The sequence below is a fragment of the Rhinolophus hipposideros genome, assembly GCF_964194185.1.
Source record: "Rhinolophus hipposideros genome assembly, chromosome: 26".
NCBI classification, from domain to species: Eukaryota; Metazoa; Chordata; class Mammalia; order Chiroptera; family Rhinolophidae; genus Rhinolophus; species Rhinolophus hipposideros.
The window spans coordinates 18,445,052-18,466,800 of NC_138072.1; the positions used below are offsets into that span (position 1 = coordinate 18,445,052).

General features: G+C 37.8%; 2 protein-coding genes across 4 annotated transcripts in view; one reads left to right on the top strand and one right to left on the bottom strand.

The window, feature by feature from the left end:
- The window catches only part of OPN3 (opsin 3), a gene marked incomplete at its 3' end in the record, with an annotated part of 31,997 nt that extends 20,520 nt beyond the window's left edge, over positions 1–11,477 (top strand). Inside the window, exons 2-4 of the mRNA XM_081039301.1 lie at positions 1,403–1,722; positions 8,244–8,495; positions 11,211–11,477. Of these exons, the coding sequence (XP_080895427.1) occupies positions 1,403–1,722; positions 8,244–8,495; positions 11,211–11,477 (839 nt within the window). The remainder of the gene's footprint in view (positions 1–1,402; positions 1,723–8,243; positions 8,496–11,210) is intronic.
- Positions 11,478–12,627: 1,150 nt separating this feature from the next.
- KMO (kynurenine 3-monooxygenase) overlaps positions 12,628–21,749 on the bottom strand; it is a 40,410-nt gene continuing 31,288 nt past the window's right edge. Inside the window, exons 11-16 of one of the 3 annotated variants that reach the window (XM_081039357.1) lie at positions 20,645–20,702; positions 18,664–18,746; positions 16,810–16,911; positions 16,660–16,719; positions 15,221–15,430; positions 12,628–12,778 (exon numbers count right to left, since the gene is read on the bottom strand). In XM_081039357.1, the coding sequence (XP_080895483.1) occupies positions 15,257–15,430; positions 16,660–16,719; positions 16,810–16,911; positions 18,664–18,746; positions 20,645–20,702 (477 nt within the window). In that variant the 3' untranslated portion in view covers positions 12,628–12,778; positions 15,221–15,256. Of the gene's footprint in view, positions 12,779–13,445; positions 14,998–15,080; positions 15,431–16,659; positions 16,720–16,809; positions 16,912–18,663; positions 18,747–20,644; positions 20,703–21,749 lie in introns of those variants that run through there. The other 2 variants (XM_081039356.1, XM_081039358.1) reach the window with 2 other exon arrangements.

Consider the following 21,749-nt stretch of genomic DNA (forward strand, 5'->3'; position numbering starts at 1 on the left):
ATTCTCGACTTTTCTCAGCTCTTCACATTCCATAAACCGATGGATTCTGTTGATATTAATTGCTAAATGTCTCTAGAATCCAGACTTCGTTCATACCTTTCAAGGTACCCGACTTCAGACCCCATAATGTCTTGCCTGGACTGTTGCAACTGCCTGCAAGCTGGTCTCCATGCACTGTTTCAAGTTCTGTACTACTGCTAGAATGAGTGTCCTTTCAGAGAAAAATGGGGGAAGAAGAATGGAGAACTTAACCATATTCACTTTCATGCTTAAAAAACACGACAGGAACAGACTCATAATTTACTCTTGTATATAGGAAAAGTTGTGGGTTTTTTTTCCCCCCCAAAGATCAAAAAGAAAAAAAACCTTAGCAAGAAATTACAAGTCTTTCTCAGTATAGCCTCATCTGCTCTTTCTAAGTTTATTTCTCCTCTGAACCCTGGCATCTGAATTCTCTCATCGTTTTTAGACTCGGTAATGGCCTTGATGCTCTGGTGCATAATTCTTCATTCTTCCTGGCATGTGCTTCTCCTGCCTTGTTCACAAAGGCCCTGTTTTCTGTGATTCCCACAATACATTGTATCAGAAATGAATTAGATACAATGTATCAGAATTGTATAGTATTTACACCTTGTACAGTATTACAGTTGTTTACACATGCATTCCCTCCAGTCAGCTAGAGCTCTGAGTTCCTGTGATCATCGAACCTCCCGTGTCATCACGGTACCCGGCACACATAGGTGCTCAATAGGAGCTTGTGGAGTGACTGAATCATTCTGGGGAGAGGCAGGGAAATAAACAAATAATATTGTTAAGGTGTATTTACTGCAAAATAGAGGTATAAATGAAGACTATGGGAGTGCAGAAGACTTCACTCCTTTGCCAGTAATCCTTGCATGTGAACTGCCCATCGGCTGCCATCTGCCGGCCAGGTAGGTTACGGCAGCTCCCTGCGTTTAATTTTTCCATTTCTTTGGTCGGTTCACATTTGTGGAACCCATTTTGACTTTATCTCTAATAGCTGAGTCAGACACAGCTGAAAGGACAAACCAAAGAGACACTCACTTTTTTGTTTCTCCCTGACTTGCTCCAGAGTTTCTCTCTATAGAAAACGTAACACAACAGCTGCGTCTTTGGGGCAGGTTGGTTTTAAGGCTTTTATTTTTGTCCTGCTGCAATCCACACACCATTTTCTGTTCCACATTTTCTTTTATGGGTAAATATATTTCCATTCGAATTTCCTGGGGACTCTGACGCATGATTCCTCTCAGATATTTCAGCTTATAGAGCACTGTGTTGGTTCCAGACACACTGTCAGGTGTCTCCAATGGAGAACGTAGCCCTCTGGGACACTTGTGTTCCCTGGTGCCATACTACACTGTCACACTTTCTCTTCCTGCAGGCATTGTTTCCATGACCACCCTCACTGTGCTGGCCTATGAACGTTATATTCGCGTGGTCCATACCAGAGTGATCGATTTTTCCTGGGCCTGGAGGGCCATTACCTGTATCTGGCTGTACTCACTGGCGTGGTCAGGGGCACCTCTCCTGGGCTGGAACAGGTATATCCTGGCTGCACACGGACTAGGCTGTACTGTAGACTGGAAATCCAAGGATGCCAGCGATTCCTCCTTTGTGCTTCTCTTATTCCTTGGCTGCCTGGTGGTGCCGGTGGGTGTCACAGCCCATTGCTATGGCCATATTCTGTATTCCATTCGAACGGTGAGTTGAAGACTACAAATGCCCATCCCCCAAACCGTGTCCAGGGTAGAAAATTTTGTGCAGAGGAGAATCAAACTTCCTCCATGATGAGTGGTTACCCACAGCCGGAGCAGCTTGAGGGGACTTCCCATTTTATAGAATTTTGCACTATAAGTCACTCTCTGGAAAGACCAATGAGGAATAACAGTTTTTCTCTCTACACCACCATTCTCTAACAGAATAGGGAAGGAAAGGCGTTCTGGACAGAAAAAAAAAAATCAACAACCGAAAAAAAAAAACACCAAAAAAAAAATAAGAAAACCCCACAGAGAAAAACCTATGTCTCCAGCACTCTTGGAATTTAAGAACTCTAACAAAGGGAATTCCACAGGTCCCATAATCTTATTCATTCAAAGGTCACATAAAACCATTAAATAATAGTACAGATATTTTGTTGGCAAATCATTTTTGAGTCATAAAGGACAAGCACTGACCACTAACAGGTTTCCTGTTGGGTGCTAGCAAGAAGGACATCTGATGTAACAGAAAGTGGGGCACACTCCATATTCCCGTGTTTAACTTCAACCGTATATGGTTTTTTTTGCTCACTTGGTGCTTCTTCCTACTCTGTTCACTTCTTTCATCAAAACTCTTGTTCACTCTGCCAAACCTCTCTAGCTTTCACCTCTATCTTTTTTTAAAATCAAAGTAGTCACATGTATTATTTAAAATCATGACCCACTGTCCTCAACTTCCATGATCTAACTTTCTTCACACACATCTATTTTATTAAAAAAAAAAAATCTTTGGATCAATGCAATTACCTGTTTTCTGCATGCTTGTAGTCAAATTAGAGAGGAGCTGGAGAAAAACTACACCAGATTTCCAGTGTCCATACTCAAATTTCCTCTCAGCAGTGCCTAGCAATTTTTTGATAATAAGATGGTCCACTCTTTCTATACAATTGCTACTAAAATTCTCAGTTTTCATTTTAATTTCTTGCTCAACTTCCCCCCATTCTATCAAATAATCATGCTTCTTATTAATCGGGTAAAATAAAGATATCGTCAAGAAACTGAACTCCCTGCCTCCCTTTATACAAACTTCTATGTTTACATTTATTCTTAGAACCCTCTCTTTAGTTACAGGGCAATGGGAAAGAGGTCTATTAGAACCAAGCTGATCCTAGATTCTGGTTATTCCCGCTACTCCATTCTCTGTCCCAGGGACATCTGTCAAGTAATAATTTCTCTTTCACTTATATCTTCTATCTCTCCCTTCTACTGGCTCTTTTTAATACAAAAGCAAAATATACTCTTATCTCCCTCTAGTTGTCACTTTATTTCTCTCCTCATCATCGCTAACTCAAAGAGTCATTGGTGGCTTTTGGTGACACATCATCACTCAATAAGCATTCATTTGACCGATATTTACTCAGCATCTAAAATGAAACAATTACTTACAGTTATGGACTGAATGTCTGTGTCCCCTCCCAAAATTCATGTGGAAGCCTTAACCCCCAGTGTGATGGTATTGAGAGATGTGGTCTTTGGGGCTCTTACAATAGGATTAGTGCCCTTATAATAGGAAGCAAGACCAGATCTCTCTGTCTCTCTCTCTCTCTCTCTCCTCTCTCTCTCCACATATAAGAACACAGAGAGAAGGTGGTCATCTTCAAGTCAAGAAAAGAGGCTTCAGAATGAAACCTACATTGCTGTCACCTTCATCTGAGACTTCTCAGTCTCCAGATCTGTGAGAAATAAATTGCGTCCAATCAGTTTATGGTACTTTGTTATGGAAACACAAGCTAAGACATTTTCTAAGCTTTGAGGATACAATGAATAAGGTATAGTCCCTGCCTCAAAGAGTTTGTAGTTTAGTAAATTCACCTAGAATTTATTTCTCAACCCGTTGCAAATCAGCACCGTCTTCCTCTAGCACACTGTCATAGAAACAGCTCTCATTAAGGTCACGGATGGTCTCCCAAATGTTACCTCCAATGGACACATTTCTATTTTTTCTGGCATCTGTGGTATTTGAGACTTCTGGAATTATTGACAACTTGCACTTACTTTGCATCTCTTCTCCCATTTTTCTAGGACCCCATTCTCTCCTATCTTTATTGCTGATTCTCTGGCCCATCTCTTAAATCTCTTTCAAGGGCTTCTTTTGCATGGGACTCCCCAGCAGTCTATGCTTAGCTCTCATCTCATGTTACACACTAGCCTTGGACAATCTCATATACTGCCAGGATTTCTCCTCCTCATAGTAGCTTGGTGGCTTTGAAATCTCTGTTGCTGATCCAGGTTGTTCTTCTGACCTCTATCAGATGTTCACAGTCAGTTGCCTATTAAGTACTTCTAGTTGGCTGGTCCATAGGACTCGTCAAATTCAACATACGTGAAGATGAATTGGTCATCTTTCGCCACAAATCTGCTACTACTCTATTCGCTTTCTCAGTGAATGGTCACCATTGCTAGCTACCTAACCCAGAAATTAGGGAATAGTCTTTGACTACTCTCCATCCTTGTTTCCCCCGTACGCAACTAATGATCACTTTTTATCTATTCAACCTCAAGCATTTTTCCATATACTCTTTCCCCTGTCTCCCACTGCCACAGACTCAGTTCAAAGACACCTTAGTTTTTTTTCTTTTATTCTTGCTTTCCTCTAGTCCATTCTCTCCACACTGCCACCAGAGGCATTGTTTTCAAACATAAATATTCTCATGCCACTGCCTAGCTTAAAATTCTTTAGGGGTTCCATTGCCTTCATGATTAAAAACAAAGTCCCTGAGTGTGACGTCCAGGTCCTGCATGACCATCTCTTGTCTGCCTGCCCAGCATCACTTCTTAACATTCCCTCCCCTCTTGCCCCCTCAGGATCCAGCCAACTGCAACATTTCTTGTTCCCAGTATTTGACATGTGTTCTTCTACCTTTTTGTGTTAGCATGCTGCCTTTCCCTGGAACATTCTTCTGTCTTTTCTCCTTTCTTGGCTAACTCCTACTCACCTCAGAGGGCTAAGTTCAGGATCTTTTTGCTCTGACCCACCTCTGGATTGATTCCCCATCCCGTGTCCTCCCTTCGCCTCCCTGCCACCTCATGGCATGTGTCACTTATGGAAGCAGTCTGTTTGTGTGCTTGTCACCCTCACCAAATAGTGAGTTAATTCCTCAAGACAAGTGACCCAATCTTATTTATTTTTTTCACTTACAGCTGGAATAATACCTGCATATAATAGGCAATCAGCGACTATTTTTGGAGTGAGAAACAGGGCATAGGAAAGGGAAGTGGTGAAAGAACAGAGGTTTGACTAGACTGTGCAATGAGAAAAACACGGACCCTGTGCAAGCAATTGACTCACGTGAGAGTGAGGACACAGTGAGGTGTGAAAACCTGCAGACGTCTGAATCAACAAGCACTGGGCACCTGCCATTTGTGTAAGCACAGGACACCTAGAGGGGCTTCCGGGGATTTGTCACGTGCTTCATCCTTAGAACAAATCTGACGGTGCCTATGCTCTTGCTCCATCCACAGCAATTTAAAAAAATATCCTCAAAGGATTGAATAAAGAGGGTGAGACATGACATAGAGCTCTTTATTCAGAAAATGTTGAATGAGCAAAGTGAAAGAATAGACAGGGATGAAAAAAAGAGGACAAGAGATAAATGAAAACTAATCACGGACACTTCACACATACCAACCCCCATCATCTGAAACATTAGTCAGGACCTTCTCCTTACACCGGAGAGGAACTGGGGAAGTACAGACCAGTATTTTCTTCAGTTAACTTCTCCAGCATGCATGCAATTCCAAAGCGAAAAATGAGCACTTTGCTTTGGTAAATGGTGAGAAATGATGAGGACTGACTGGCCCAGTTCAGATAAAAATGTTGGGCCCTAGACAGTAGGGACTTGGGGGACAGATCACTGGGATGTGTTATGTTAGTAGGGAACTGAAACTCTGAGGAATCATGATTCCAAATATCCTATAGTTATAAAAGTACATAGGACTATTACTCGGCCCTAAAAAAGAATGGAGCCTTACCATGTGCGACAACATGGATGGACCTACTGGGTGTTATGCTAAGTAAAATGAGTCAGACAGAGAAAGACAAATGCCATATGATCTCACTTATAGGTGGAATCTACAAACAAAATAAACGAACAAAACAGAAACAGATTCATAGATACAGAGAAGAAACTGGTGGTTGCCAGATGGGTGGGGGGTTGGGGGATAGGATGAAAAGGGGAAGGGATTTAGAAGTACAAACTGGTAGTTATAAAATAGTCATGGGGATGTAAAGTACAGCGTGGGGAATATAGTCAGTAATATGGTAATAACTATGTATAACTATAATATGGTAATAACTAGACTTACCCAGGGATCACCTTATAAATTATATAAATGTCTAACTGCTATGCTGTGCACCCAAAACTGATATAATATTGACTGTTAACTGTAATTGAAAAAAACTATATACATATATAAGTATACTTGTTTCTAAGATAATTCAAATATAAATAAATAATCTTGAAAACAATCCGACAAAGTCATACATGTGGAACTGAGACCCAACTTCTGTTAACACTAATAAGTTATCTGTATTAACCTCCTTTAGTCTTTATTCTTAGAGAAGGTAATTGAGTAAAACATCACGCAGGGAACAAAGGTGGTGAATCTGGGATATGAACCCAGATCTAATTTTAAATCTAGAGTTTTTACTAGAACTCTACAAACTTCTTAAAAAGTCTAGGGAAAAACATCCACAGCCCAGAAAAGTTCGTTTCTGAAAGTAAAATAATTTTACATTTTTTCACATTAAAAAAATAATTTCTTTTCAAATAGAATTGCACACACCAATAATATTAGGACCAGAAACTTAACACTGACTTGCACACACACACATTCTCTCTACTCTAAAAAAAAAAAAAAAAAAAAAAAAATCAAACATTTTAATTATCCATATTTTCTTCTATTCTTTGTCAATATGTATACATGATTCTAGTAAGAATATAGTTTCTTAAATATAATTTTAGATATCAGTAATTTAGATATATCAATTCTAATATACTTTAAATACAATAAGCACATGTTCTAACTGATTTATTTGAAAATTTCCTTAATTTGTTTGATGATAGAAACAAAAGGAATATGTAGTTTGTTGAAATGCAACAAATTTCCCAGTTTAAATTATATACTAAGTATCAGCAACATGCTGATACATACTTTTTTAAAATCTATAAAGCATTTTTTTTTATAGCACAATGGTTGTGGGAACAGAGCCAGGAGTGCAGTTTCCAGGCTCTTGGCCTCACATGGAAAGGTGCTGGCTCAGGTAGTAAATGGACCTCAGTTGTGACTGGATGGCCATCAGCTGTGGCTAGTTGGCCATCAGCTGTAACCAGTGAGCCATAGGCCACTAATATAACTGCCGTGGCTACGCTAGCAGAAAATGGGGACTGGCAAGGGCAGAGGGTGGGTTGTGGCTTGCAGAGAGGCGGATTGCATTTAGCAAGTGAGATTGTTTGACAGAGAAAAGTGGATGGCGGGTTGCGGATTGTGTGGCTCCTGCTTCCTGTGTCTCTAACCCAGCCGCCAGCGAAACTATAGTGGTATGACTCCCCTATCTATGGCTCCATGGGTGTTCTTATGCGGGGGGTGGCACTAGAAACCTCCCCTGACACCCTGCATGACAATGGTCTTAGTATTGTCAGAAATAACCATTTTATTTAAGAACATACTGTTGGTGTAAAGAAATATTTTCCCTCTCACTTTAATGACACATACTAAAAATAGGAGGAACTTCTAAAGAAACTTTTATCTGAGAAACTCAAAGAACTTTACAACTGTAGGCCATTACTCCTTAATAACTTTAATGGGGATAAAGGAGGAGTAGATATGCTGATTTTAAAGGAATGAGGATACCTGGGTTTTACTAAGTGCTCTCCTCTGCAACCAAGCCCCTGATGAAACTAATAACAAATTCCTCATCAAATCCCACTTTATACTCATTAGCTGTGAACTGGAAGTCACAGTAGTTTCTAGCAAGAATTCATTTGGGAATTAAGTTCCTATCAAGACTAGCTGTAGGCTTATCCATGCAGAACTCTTGACATCACAAGCTTGCTTCCTGGTTTGAGAATCTGAGGATTATGCTCTGGATAAAAGAGTTTCCAGGATCATGGAGAAATTGTTTCCAATTTATCATGACTCTTTCAGGCTGTCTTTTAGTGACATGTGAAAATCTAGGCAAAATAATCCATTTTATTCTTTAACTAAATTAGAACACATTAAAAGTCCACTAAATGATTTAAGAGGCTATGTAGTTAAATGTACTGTGTTAAAGATGAGAAGGCTGAGGCCCAGAGAGATTGAAGGCTGGGCTCAAATGCAGAACCAGAAGTCAGCCTTCCAAGGCCCTGTTCAGTTCCCTCTCGGTTAAGGTGGGGCCAAGAATGGTGTCTGAATATCTTTTAGAAAAACCACCAACAAAAATGATTCTTTCATTTTTCAGCCCTTTCTTTCTTCTTCCTGCAGCTTCATTGTGTTGAAGATCTTCAGACAATTCAAGTGATCAAGATTTTAAGATATGAAAAGAAAGTGGCCAAAATGTGCTTTTTTATGATAGTCACCTTCCTGATTTTTTGGATGCCTTATATTGTGATCTGTTTCTTGGTGGTTAATGGTTATGGACATGTGGTCACTCCAACAGTGTCTATTGTTTCATATCTCTTTGCTAAATCGAGCACTGTATATAATCCAGTTATTTATATCTTCATGATCAGAAAGGTAAGCTTTATAATTAACTGATTATTTTCACTCTGGGACATATGATGCTTTTACAGAAATAATTCAGAGTAGCTTCAATGATAAAAGCCAAAATTAAGAATTTTACACTACAGTAAAGGCTTCAAGAAAAAATATAGGATATTCCCAAAGAAAATGATAATTCTAAGAACTACCATTGGAAGTCCATGCTTGTTAAGTAAAATTTTATTAAAATTAATGTTTGAATCATCAGAAAACATTTTATGTTTAGTAACAATAACAGCCACAATGAAAGTTAACAATACAGACATGACTTGGAGATTGTGCGTCTGTTCCAGACCATGGCAAATAAAGCAAGTTATGTACATTTAAAATTCTAACTGTACTATGTGGCTTACAATTATTATCTTTATAAAAGTCCATGAAGTAGGCGCTATTAGCATTCCTTATTTTATTTCTAGATTATGAAATATGTTCAGAGAAGTTAAATAACTTTCCTGATCCAGGAAGTGTGGGTGCCTGAACTTGAACCTTGTTTTCTTGAATCCCAGCAGCCATGCTTATCCCTCCTCACTTGGGGTTACAGGAACCACTAGCAGTTAGTTGGGTTATTATTCACATGTGTAGCCAATGTGTAGCTAAGATTAATTTGGCTCAGGAAACTGCCTCTAGATCTGTTAGGAAGTTTATCATTTGTTTCTGTAGTAGAAGGGTTTTGACGTGATGGTTGTCCACCGTGTCTGCTAGAGGCCTCATTTTATTGATGAAGCTGGCTGAGCCGCGAAGTTACAAAGATTAAAGATCAGAGAATTTAAGTTATGAATGGTGGTTAATTACAATATTGGAATTTTAAAGTAACACGTCACATTAATCACACAAAATAACTACTCTGACTTCTAATGCCTAAGGGTTTGGAAGAAGGGGGCACTTATATATCAACCTGATAATGTTCACTAAATCTTCCTCTTTCTTCTTAGGCCTTTCCTTTTCCTTGAAGGTGGGTTTACTCTCTCCTGAGCTTTCTTTCACATGGCTTCAATCTCCTTTCACTGATGCTCTGTCTCTCCTTTTCATGTTACCTTGAAGCCAGAGATGTTTAACGTGGAGTTTTTTAGAACCTAAGAATTTCTTAACTCTTAGTAATTGGCTGCAAGAGAGCCTTTGAAACCCCTGAAATTGTTAATAAAACTTTTTGAATATTTGCACATGTGGATTTTTCTAGTGAGATGAATTATAACTTTAATTTATTAAAGAAGTATAAGGCCTCCTTATTTTATGGACTACCACCTCAACAGGCAAGCAAGTACATTTTAAACACATTAACAAATATTTTTTGTGCCCTTTCTCTGGGCTAACGGACTGTAAATCATTGCTTTTGGAACTTCAATGTGCAGAAACCACATCTGGAGATCTTTTAAAAAATGCATAAAAGTGTTTGTTCAAAATTCTACATTTTTAGCAAGCTCCCACATGATCCTGATGTTTCTGGTTCCCAAAAACACACTTTGAATAGGAAGTCTAAAAGATGCAATAAACAAATAAATGAAAACAACTAACTAAATAAATGAAATAATGGTCTTTATCCTCAAGATGCTTACCATTTATATGGGAAAGCACTTTTCTGGCATACATACCCTACTTAACACTTACAATAATATATCTTTAGCACTTAACCTGACATACCAAACAATAGTTTGGTGAATCCATAAAGTCTCTAACAAATAAATGTTTTTAATGTGAGTATAAATTAATTGTTAAGTTGCCTATAAATGGTCTTCAAAGAAGATAGAAATCAATGTAGCTATTTATTATATTTTAATTGATATTTTCTGATCTGGGAAAGTCCATGTATTACACTTTTATTTTGCCCTAAACAAAGGAGATTAAAATTAAGTAACTTTATATGTATATGTTTTATTGGCCATGATAGACTGCCTATTGTAACAAAAAAACCCAACGTTTCAGTAGATTAACAAGAAAAAGCATATTGCTCGTTGAAATCAGAGTTTACGGTCCACTGTATGTGGTGGAAAGATGGGGTCTGTTCCACACAGTCATTTAGAAATGTGGGTTCCTTCCATGTTGTGATGTGACCATCTTCCGACCTTGACCCCCGAGGTTGTTATAGACAGGAAAGAGCAAGGAAGAGCCCCTGAAAGCGGGCTGAGAAATCGTGTTATACCCAGGACAGAGACAAGAAACACGGGTGTTGCTGAACGTTAGCACCCTCTGTTGCGGTGTTTTTTTTTCTCCAACTGATTCGTAATCTTGACAGAAAAAAAAATCTTCGCCTAACTGAAGGAATATTCGTGAGTGTATCAGTCTGTTTTCTCTTCTTTGTCTGACCTTGCAGCCCATAATATCCCCAGATTGTAACACAGATGCTGTCACGTAGCACGCACAGTGCTCACTGAAGATTTGTGGGATGCATTTTCATTCAAAATCCCTTAGAAAAACAGATCTAGCTGCCCTTAGAGAAGGTTCATGCAACTTGAATATGGAGATTATGAGGTACTGAAATAGTTCTAGGTGGTCTAGTTAATAAGAATGAAAATAAATAAAAGACAAAACTCCAGGATTACTTAGGTAGATCTGAGTAACACCACCTACCCCCACACTCCCATCAGGTAATAGAAGAGAACAACCCAAATTAAATGTAACTAATTTTCTTGAATGTTAATCCAGATTAAGGGCCAAGCTTTTCTTACTATTCAGCTTTATTTTCTCTCTGCCCAGTTTCGAAGATTCCTGTTGCAGCTCCTATGTTTCCGACTGCTGAGGTGCCAGAGGCCTGCTACAAACCCACAGGCAGACGGGAGTGAAATACGGCTCAAACCCATTGTGATGTCACAGAAAGACAGGGACAGGCCAAAGAAAAAAGTGACTTTTAACTCTTCTTCCATCATTTTTATCATTACCAGTGATGAATCATTATCAGTTGACGACAGTGACAAAACAAAAAATGGATCTAAAGCTGATGTAATCCAAGTACGACCTTTATGAGAATAAATAATTATAATGAAAGATGGGTACTTAAATTGAACGCTACTTTTAGACTTCCATTATGAGGACTGTTTTGAAATCCCCATTCTATGTAATATCAAAAGAACTTTGGTGAGCCAGCAGGAAATCCGAATTGCCCATGTGCTCTTTAGTCTCTGGAAGCAATTGAGCAAAGAAGTTCTTTTAATTCAATGGGTGCTTTACATAGTGAAAAACCACTGTGGCATACGAGGAGCATATGGCACCATCAACTTCTAACATGTTGGAAATGTTTCATTTCAAACGTATTTTTTAAATGACTATATTTTCCAAGGCACACAATACATTTTTTTCTCAAAAATAAGTAGCTATAAAAATAACTATCTCATACACAGGTGTGAAATAACTAGAAAAATCTTGAATTTTCTGTAGTGTTGGATTCTATTCATTGTTGTGTCAAATGTTTGACCCATCAAATTTATCACAGACAATTCTAGGGTGAAAAAGAAAATTCATTCCCTAACTTTACTTGAAACAAAAGACTGCTGCTATATGTTAATATGATAAAGAGACGTTTCAGACAAATGTCCTGCTGAGCAAGCTCTAGAAGATACTATCAAAAAGCCACACAGCAAAGAAAGTAGGATGGCTAATTTCAAGGTAATCATGGGTATAGGCAATCATACATTAGTAAAGGGTGTTCATGTTAAAGATTGTGTTGATGGCAGATGGATATCTCCATCTATATCATTTCAAACATGAACACAGCAGGATGATCTTCTAATAATTTCCCACAATTTTGCTAAGAGTTCAGGATTTGGAAAAGGAGGTCCTACATTTGAAGGGTGATAAAAGTAAGTATAGAACTATACTCATAAAATGTATTATTTAATCTTGATTACTCTTCAATCAATCCCCTGGATAATTTAATAGTGATAGTGTAGAGGCCATGTTACCACTGGTCATTGTTTAGACTAAACATGGATTATTAGAACTCAAGGATTTCTTTGACAATATGGAAAAGAAACTGAATTATTTTATTTGGTTGTCTAATTTTTATGTCTTAGAAGGCAGTCCTACTAATGTTGCATCTTCATAATGAATCATGTTTAAAGACTTCTAAATGATTCAGTCAGCCTATTGAAGGAGGAACCAAAGAAAACATTTTTTTTAAGTAGGAAACACTTTTATTCTTTAAAAGCAATTAAGAAAAAGGAGCCAAAACAGTACTTGTTGGTAATCACACTGACCTTTATCAGAATACTACATGCTATTAGGAAAAAGCAATTTCTTTTTTTCTGAGATGCTTCTCACTGGGTGATCTGAAATGAACATTTAAAGTCAAGTTTATTTCTGGTTCTGCCACAGCATGTAGTTCAAGAATAAGTGAGTAAATTGCCTCTAAGAGTTGGAAATGAAAAAAACATGGCTTCATATTTCTAGGAAAACTGTCTCCCTTTGTTTCCTTTCTACTCTCTTCTATATGTAGATATTTAATTTGTAAATGCAGCCCTTCCTATCCTTCACTTAGTATGGCATTAACAGCCTTTTAAGAAATCTTTGGAAGGTAATACTGGCATTTGAAGAGTAGGAAATAAAATGGATTCATTTTGAACTCTCTGGAAAGCCCTCAAATTTCTCATTTATGCTTCCAGTTTTGTCAAGTGAATCTGAGCCCTGTGCTGAGATAATATGTTCCATCCTCCAGGCGATGAAAAGTGTAGTGAGCATGTCAGGCAAATTGTAATATTTAGTCTCACATGTTGAATCAATCATATCGTAACCTCTATTATGTCTTTTAAAGAAAAAGGTGTGTCAGTGTCTTCCTGGAGGACTCTAGAGCCTAACTTTTTCCAAAGTGTATGAGGTATTAGTTATTGCACTTCCTTCTATGTTTAGAATGACCTGACTTAACTGCAGTGTTGTGGGGGATGTTGCAACTTAAAGTGGTGTTTTTTTAAATTATTATTTTATTTTTATCTTTTTATTCCCCTTCACCTCTTCCTTTTAATTTTTCAATTACAGTTGACATTCAATGTTATTTTGTATTAATTTCAGGTGTACAGCATAGTGGTTAGACATTTATATAATTTAAGCAGTGGTCCCCCTGACTAGTCTAGTACCTACCTGGCATTATAGTTATTACCATATTAGTTATTATATTATTGATTATATTCCCTATGCCTTATTTTACATCCGCATGACTATTTTCCAACTACCAATTTGTACCCCTAAATCCATTCACCTTTTTCACTCTGTCAGCCCAAGCCCCTCCCATCTATCACCCCAATAAATCTAGTACCCATCTGACACCATACTTAGTTATTACAACATTATTGACTATATTCCTTATGCGATGCCCTACATCCCCATGATTACTTCGTAACAACCAATTTGTACTTCGTAATCCCTTCCCCTTTTTCACCTGTTCCCAAGCTCCCTCCCATCTGGCAATTATCAAAATGTTTTGTGTATCTATGAATTTGTTTCTGTTTTGTTTGTTTTGTTCTTTAGATTCCACATATAAGTGAAATCACATTGCATCTGTCTTTCTCTGTCTTACACTCCACTCAGCACAATACCCTCAGGTCCATCCATGTTGCCACAGGTTGCAAGAACCCATTCCTTTCCATGGCCGAACAATATTCCATATGAAGGTGCCTTAAGAGGCCAAGTTGCCAACCTAGGCCAGCAGTCACTAGCCAGGCTTAGGGCTGCTCAGCCAGAGGTACAGGACATGCTGAAGCCAGATACTGTTTGTTTAGGTTTTGTGAACCTTTGAGAGATTTTAGGAAAGTCCCCACCATGAGCCAAGGCAGGCCGTTTATATAGAAAAGCCACTGGAAGCAGCTTGGATGTGTTGGAAAGTTGGGTGGGATGGGGGTCTCAGAGAATCACTAGGGTGGGGCAGGTGAAAGTTGTTAGTCAATTTGATGAAGACTCACATATGTTGTCTGCCTGCGTCTTCACGCAGGGTGGGGGAGGGCTCAACAAAAAAATAATGGCTTCCGCCAGCTCCTCCATCCAGGAGAAAACTGCCCCTCCAGCCCTCACCCTGAAAGCCAGATAATTCAGTCTCACCCCCACCCGAACCCGTGTGTCCCTGGCACCTTTCGATCTGCTGCCCCAGCGCTGGAGCTCAGAGTGAGTGAGTCTGTCACTGAGTAAGTTCTTGCACGGGCCCTTTAAGAGGAGCACCTGGGAGTGCAGCTGCCCTCTGTCTAACTTAGCTACAATCTCCACTGGTTATCACAGCCAAAAGTTATGGGGACTTCTCTCCTGGGCACTGAAATCCTGGGCTAGGGAGGGGCTGGGACACCTCACTCCTCAGGGTAGGGGGGAACCTCTGCAGCTGTGATATCCCTCCTGATTTTTAACAGTCACATGTCGGTGTAGGACCAGCCTGTTCTGCGTCTCTGCCCCTCCTACCCGTCTCCAGGTGGCTTCTTTTGTATGTCCATAGTTGTAGGGCTTCAGTTCAACTAGACTTCAGGTGATTCTCAATAATGATTGTTCGGTGGTTTAGTTGTAATTGATGGTCCTGAGAAAAAGTGAGAACTGTGTTTACCTACTCTGCCATCTTGACTGGAAATCTGCCCCCTTTTTTAAATAATTACAGTGAACACACCGAGAAATTCTACATTTAATTTAATTATAAGGTGACGGACATCTTCCATTAGTGAAATAAATATTATGATGTGAAATGTGGTTTTGATCCTTAGTTTTGGTTACAAAGAAATCAAGTATATTTGCTACTTCAGGACCTTTCTATCGCCTGCTGAAGACATTGAAGATTTATTCTAGTGACTCCATGGAGTTTGCAGGGAAACATATCCTGTATCATGGAAGTTAGTGACCCAATCCCATGGTCTTCTCAAGTAGTCCAGGGGTCTCAGTGACATGGAGCGTATTAGTAGGTAGGCACTACTGATGGCTATCAGTGTTCCAAAGTAAAAGACTCCTTTGTTTATCACCTGTAAAGACAGTAAAACTTTCTATGTTATTTGTCCAAAGATTAAAATATTGAAATATACTTCATTCTTAGATCAAGAAGTATACAATTTCCTTTGTTCTTTAACCTAAAGCAGCAATTTAATTTCATGACCCCTAGCTAGTCTTGCAATGGCTTGTAAGGTGAATAGTTTGGAGCTTCCCTTCTCCTTTTCTCCTTTCTCTCTTTCCAGAAACATCTGAATCCTTGTGTTCTGTATAAGAAATTCTTAGCAGTCAACCTTTGTACAGCCATTAACAAAAATAACCCACAGTGTAGAAAAAGACCTACTAACTCTGTCTTAGAAGAGCATTATGTTAAAGCCACAAACAATTCAGTCACTGCTCAGACCCTGCACAAAATGTCCATGAGAAGAGTGATGGACCTGGTGACCTCTGTGACTCAGAAGCCATACAAACCTGAAGAGTTTGAACACAGTGTCTCTACCACTTGCAGTCTATCAACAACAAAAGGCTCATGCTAGTCTGGGTTACGTACACTCCCACACCATCCTGGTCTTTTTTACTGCACTTATTGTCCTGCACTCTAACTCCCTGTCACTGTCTCTTTCTCCTATTAGACTTTTAACTCCTTGAGGGCAAGGACCCTATTTTATTCATTTTTGAATGAGTAAATCTTGATTCCTTCATTCTCCACACAGCAAAGTAATCTTTCTGAAATCCACACCTGAGTTTATTAGGCTCCTTTAGTTTCACTGTTTCCCTTAAGCTAATATTCAGGATGTTTATAATTCTAACAGGTGTGAGGTGACATCTCCTTGTGGTTTTGATTTGCATTTCCCTGATAATGAGTGATGTTGAGCACATTTTCATGTATGTGTTGGCCATCTCTATGTCTTCTTTGGAAAAATATCTAAAATATCTATTCAGTCCCTCTGACAGTTTCTTTAATTGGATTTTTTAGTTTTTGCCATTGAGTTGAATGAATCTTTTATATATCTTGGATATCAACCCCTGATCAGATATATGATTTAAACATATTTTCTTCCATTGGTTGGTTTGGAATATTGGTTATGGCAGGAAGGGATCTGTTTAAAGCCATATTTGTCTTGACCCGCTCCATATTCAGGACAAATATTGGGTTATAACTGTCTTACTTTCAAAGACACAGGGAGGATATATCAATGAGCCTTTCAGTATCTTACAGAACTTGAATATATCCGATTAAAAAAAAAATGTAGTCTGTCCCAACCTTTCGTTGCCGATGCCAGCGCAGCACTGCTTCATGGTATCTTATTCTGGAAAATGTGACCTGTAAGAAAGTTTAAAGAGTGTTCTGTGTGTTCCTTAATGGCTAAACAGACGATTAAAATGAGGAAACATCTTAAATTCAGACCCTTACCATGGTATAGAGAGGGATAAAGGTAGATGGCATAATAGCATGAAGAAATCTCTCTATGTTCTTTTGGAAGATGAACCATGGTGAGTTGACGTGTGATCGCATCTGTAATAATGTAAAAAGTTTTAGGAATACCTTGAACAAAGGACCTTTATTCCTTTACCACAACTTACCAATACTCTTTATTCTGATTCATCACCAAGTCATCAAAAAATTCTTATTTCCATAGTGATTCCCAACCCCTGTTAGTAAATGTCAATAGTATAGGATGTTACCTTTCCAAGAGCAATTACACAAAACCTTTTCGAGAACACTATTTGTTCAGGAGTCACTATGGGAACTCTATTGTAGCAAAGGGATTGTTCAGCTGCATCTGCAGGTCCTCTGTTAGTCAAAAGATTTGATTAATTTCTGTCGCTTCCTGGTTGGCTTGGAATATTGTTTATGACAGGAAGAAATCTGTTTAAAGCCATGTTGACCTTGACCTACTCCATATTCAGGACAAATATTGGGTTATAGCTGTCTTATTTTTAAAGACACAGGAAAGATACATGAATGAGCTTTTCAGTATCTTACAGAACTTCTTTCACCATATATGAAACCATTCTGCTCAAGTTGAAATCCACTTTACTACTTTCTGTCTTCCGAAGAGATGGAAAACAGCTACACTCTTTTTAAAATTTATCTTATATATATATTTTTTTCATTTTGGTTGTTTTAAAACTAAAACAACAGCTATTTATGGTAATTTTTCCTTTTTAAAAAAATTTTCTTCTCTCTCAAATTTATTATTATTTTCTTTTTTTTTATTAGTTTCAGGTGCACATGACAAAGTAATGCTTAAACGTTTATCATGTATATCCCTCACCCAGTGACAACCCCCCTCCCCCCATCCACTATACCTCTGACATCGCCCACAGCCATTACATTTCCACTGTCTCTATTCCTAATGCTGTACTTCGCTTCTTGTAAGTATATACATACATATATATACATATATATATAAAATTATAGTTGGCATTCATTATTGTTCAGCTTCAGGTGTACAGTGCAGTGATCAGGCATCTACATCTTTCCTGAGGTGGTCTCCCAAATGGGACACGTGTCCATCAGATACCCTACAAAATCTTTACAACATTATTGATTACATTCCCCAAATTAATTTTCAAAATCCTGTGGCCATCTTGTGGTTACCGACTGTTTTCTAATCCGCCCACCTTCCCCCTTATCCCCACTTCCCCCCTTCATCTAGCTACCCTCAGTTTTTCCTCTATGTTATGGTGCAATTTTTTTCATGTGACTGGCTCAAAATAGAATTGTGTTTTTTTCAGATTATTAATCTTGATACCATGAATTTCTTCGGTATTGCATATTTTTTGCAGTGCGTAACGCCCCAAACGATATTCAATGCTACTCTCTAAGTTTGCAACTTATAACATTAAGAGTGGAAATGCCATTTAACATTTGTTAGATTTTCCAAACATGTTAACACATATCAAAATTATATTTTCATTAAAACAGTGTATTACTAATTCTAAATTACTAAATGCCTAAGGTTTGAACCTGTGAATTATCAGAGATTGAAACCAGATATTTTGTCATCTTTGTTACTTCCTACATGTCACAGCAATGTAGATGGGGATGATGTGTATGGGTCATTGTCACTGTCTACATAGTAGCAATCCAGCTATGTGTAAGGAATGCTGTGTGTGTGTGTGTGTGTGTGTGTGTTCTTTTGGCATCTATTCCTTGCAGCATGAATGACATGGGCCGAGAGCAAAGAAAAAATTTTAAAAAGAACGTTTGTTAGAGTATCAGTAAATGATCTCTTGAATAGAACCAAACCCTCTCACTCACCTCTATGTAATTGTACATGGATAGGTCTGAAATCGCGTGGTCATCAGGAATTCTAAATCTTGAGAATTCAGGAAGACACATACCTAGAAACCAAGTTAAATAATACATGTTTTCCAAAACAGTTGATAAAAATGTGCTTGACTCTACATAGGTAAAATTAAATAGTATATTTTCTACCAGTGATCTCTCTAACCTTTTAAAACTGTAGATAACCAGGTTGGATGACCAGCAAACTATGAATCCTCAGCAATAACATATAGGTATTTACTATTGTGATTAAAAAACAATATGGTAAAATGAATATAATATACAGTGGTTGAATATAATATAATATAATACAAAATAATATAATATAATATAATATAACACTGGGTTGTTTCCTTATTTCACAAATGGAAAGCAGTTCATATATATGACGCCCCTCCAGTCCTGCTTAGAATTTGTTATTCTCCTTTATGTTCTCCCTTGGTACCCGATGCACAGTTATTTCATTGCATACATGACACCTTATTAGCTTAAACAATAGCTCCCCTGTTATTCTGTGATCTCCTGGAGGCAGGGCCCATGTTTTATTCATGTTTGAAATCTTAATCTAGTATGTGGTAAATACAGAATAAATATTGATAAATTAGTTACAAATATAGCTTTCATGTGACTACACAACTCTAGTTATTAAGGAAGCCATTTCTAAAGGCAAAGAACCTGGGTGAAAGTCCCGGTCTCACCACTGTTTAGCTACACGACTTTGGGGAGGTTCCTTACTCTTATCTGAGGTTAAATTTTCTCAGTTGTAAAATATGGACAAGAATCGTACCTATGCCTCGTTTATTTCATGAGGACCAAATGAGATAATGCATTAAAATCACGAAGATAGCCAACACATATGAAATGTTCAGTGATATTAGTTATGATTATTATTGCCAGATTGTTGTTCTCTAGTAAACAAAACCAGTACTGACAGTATCTTCTGATACACAAATCCTCCATCCACCTCCATCATCATTATCACATGAAACCAATCACACGAGGGCTACGAAGGGAAGAAAATGCCTCTAGATCTTGAGCATCTGAGTGAGATGACTGGGACAAAAAAGGGAGAAAACCAGAAGCAATTTGCCCAGGAACCTATACTCTCTTCCAATCCAGACACCAATGCTTAAGTCCCATGACTTCTTATAACATCATCACGAACATTTGCTGTGAACTTACTGTGGGATAGACTTCTTTTTTTTTTAGGTGTCACACGAATCAGTTTATTTAACCTTCACAACAACTTTCTGAATTGGCATTATTATTTCCACTTTATAGATGGCAAAATAGAAACTTGAGACTTGAAAAACCCAGTTCTCTGTCCCTTACCTGAAACAGGTTTAAATTCAGAGGTAGCCTTTGAGAACATGTGACGCTGAGAAGCAGTGAAAGTCATCCAGTTCTTAGGCTATTGTTTGCCATTTCTTTTACAGATGAGCCTCACATTTATATACGTATGTATAAACATTTAGTTTAATATAATTTCAGAATTACATATAAAAGTTTAAACTTTAAGATTTGTAAAATTAATATATTGGCAGAATCAATTTTAATCAAAACGCAAATAGAAGTATCTGATGCAATCTTTGATAAGGCAAAAAGCAAGAAAGCACTGGGGCTTTGAACAGGGTTTCAGAGGGCAAAGTGCAGGGGATTCAGGCCGGGTGCCTGAGGGGAGACAAAGGAGCGTATCTTTGTGGTCTCAGAACTTTTATCTTTGTGTGGATCGCTATATTGACTTCCATGTACAAACCTTAAAAGACACTATGTCTCCCTCTCTGGGTGCTCCTTGGCTGATATGGGAGACAACAGTGGCAGAGGCTATTCACAGAAATATTTATAATCCTGAACAGGAAATCTGGACCATGGGTTTGTGGTCATCCAGGATCAGAAGTGGGTCTACAGTTCATGAGCAGGGCCAGTCCGTGTCCATTCGAGAAATTTTACTTACTGAGATCATTATGGAACTTATCCATTAACTCGTCAAATACCAAGCAGTCTTCAAAGCCCTGAAATAAGAAAAAAAATGGGAAAAAATAAATTGCAAATAATAAAAGTTTCTTAGAAATTGTGAATAGAATTATACTTCCATTAGTGAGTAAAATTCATAGGATGTGTACTCTTAGTGTGAACACAACTGAGTAGTCGCACCTGGCATTGCATTGTGACTGTAAAAGGCCATCAATTGCATGCTTGATAGTTTCTCTTAGTCCAATTTATATGTATATATTAAGTATAATGATTTGGAATATTATCAAAATTTTAAGTTACTCGTCATTTTGATGGATTCTATTGCTTCTTCAAGAAGTTTGCCCTACCATGAGTCTTAGAATTATATTTTAACTATTCAGGTCTTTACGATTCATGTTTAGAGACATTTAATGACACGTTAGAACTCTCATGTTAATTTAGTTCCTATAAGCCAAGATTAAAGCAAGTTTTCAATATTAAGAACTCCACAAAATTAGTAAGGTACTACTAAATGTAGTACCTTACTAAATGCAGCGGGAAAGAAGAAAATCAAAAGCTGTGTTTCCTGCTTTCTAGGATTTCAAACCATAGTTTTAGAGACAATATAAAAATATGTAAAAGTTAAAAAATAAAATAATTTTCACATCAGTTATGAAGACTACATCTGAAGCAAATAAATGCAAATTATGTAGGCTGTTAATGCTATAGGAATTTAGAGGTGAGAGTTGTGTAGGAACATATTATGATAAATCCTGGAGTAAGGATTTGAACCCTGGCCTTCTGATGCCAGAGTCTGGGCACTTATCTACTATGCTAAAATTAATGTTCTTATGTTTTTATAAAACAAAATGGTTACCACTACTTTGTGGAAAATACAATTGATTAAATTCACAACCTATTTATATTTGGGCTACTATATTCTAACAACCAAAACCATAGAAGAATATGATAATGAAATTGTTAGTTAGTCATCAAATACACATACAATATTTGAACACTACTTCTTTTCTGAAATATTTTTCTAGCCAGAATGGTAAAATTTCCATGAAAGCTATAGTATTCAACATCTAATCTGTTTTATTTAA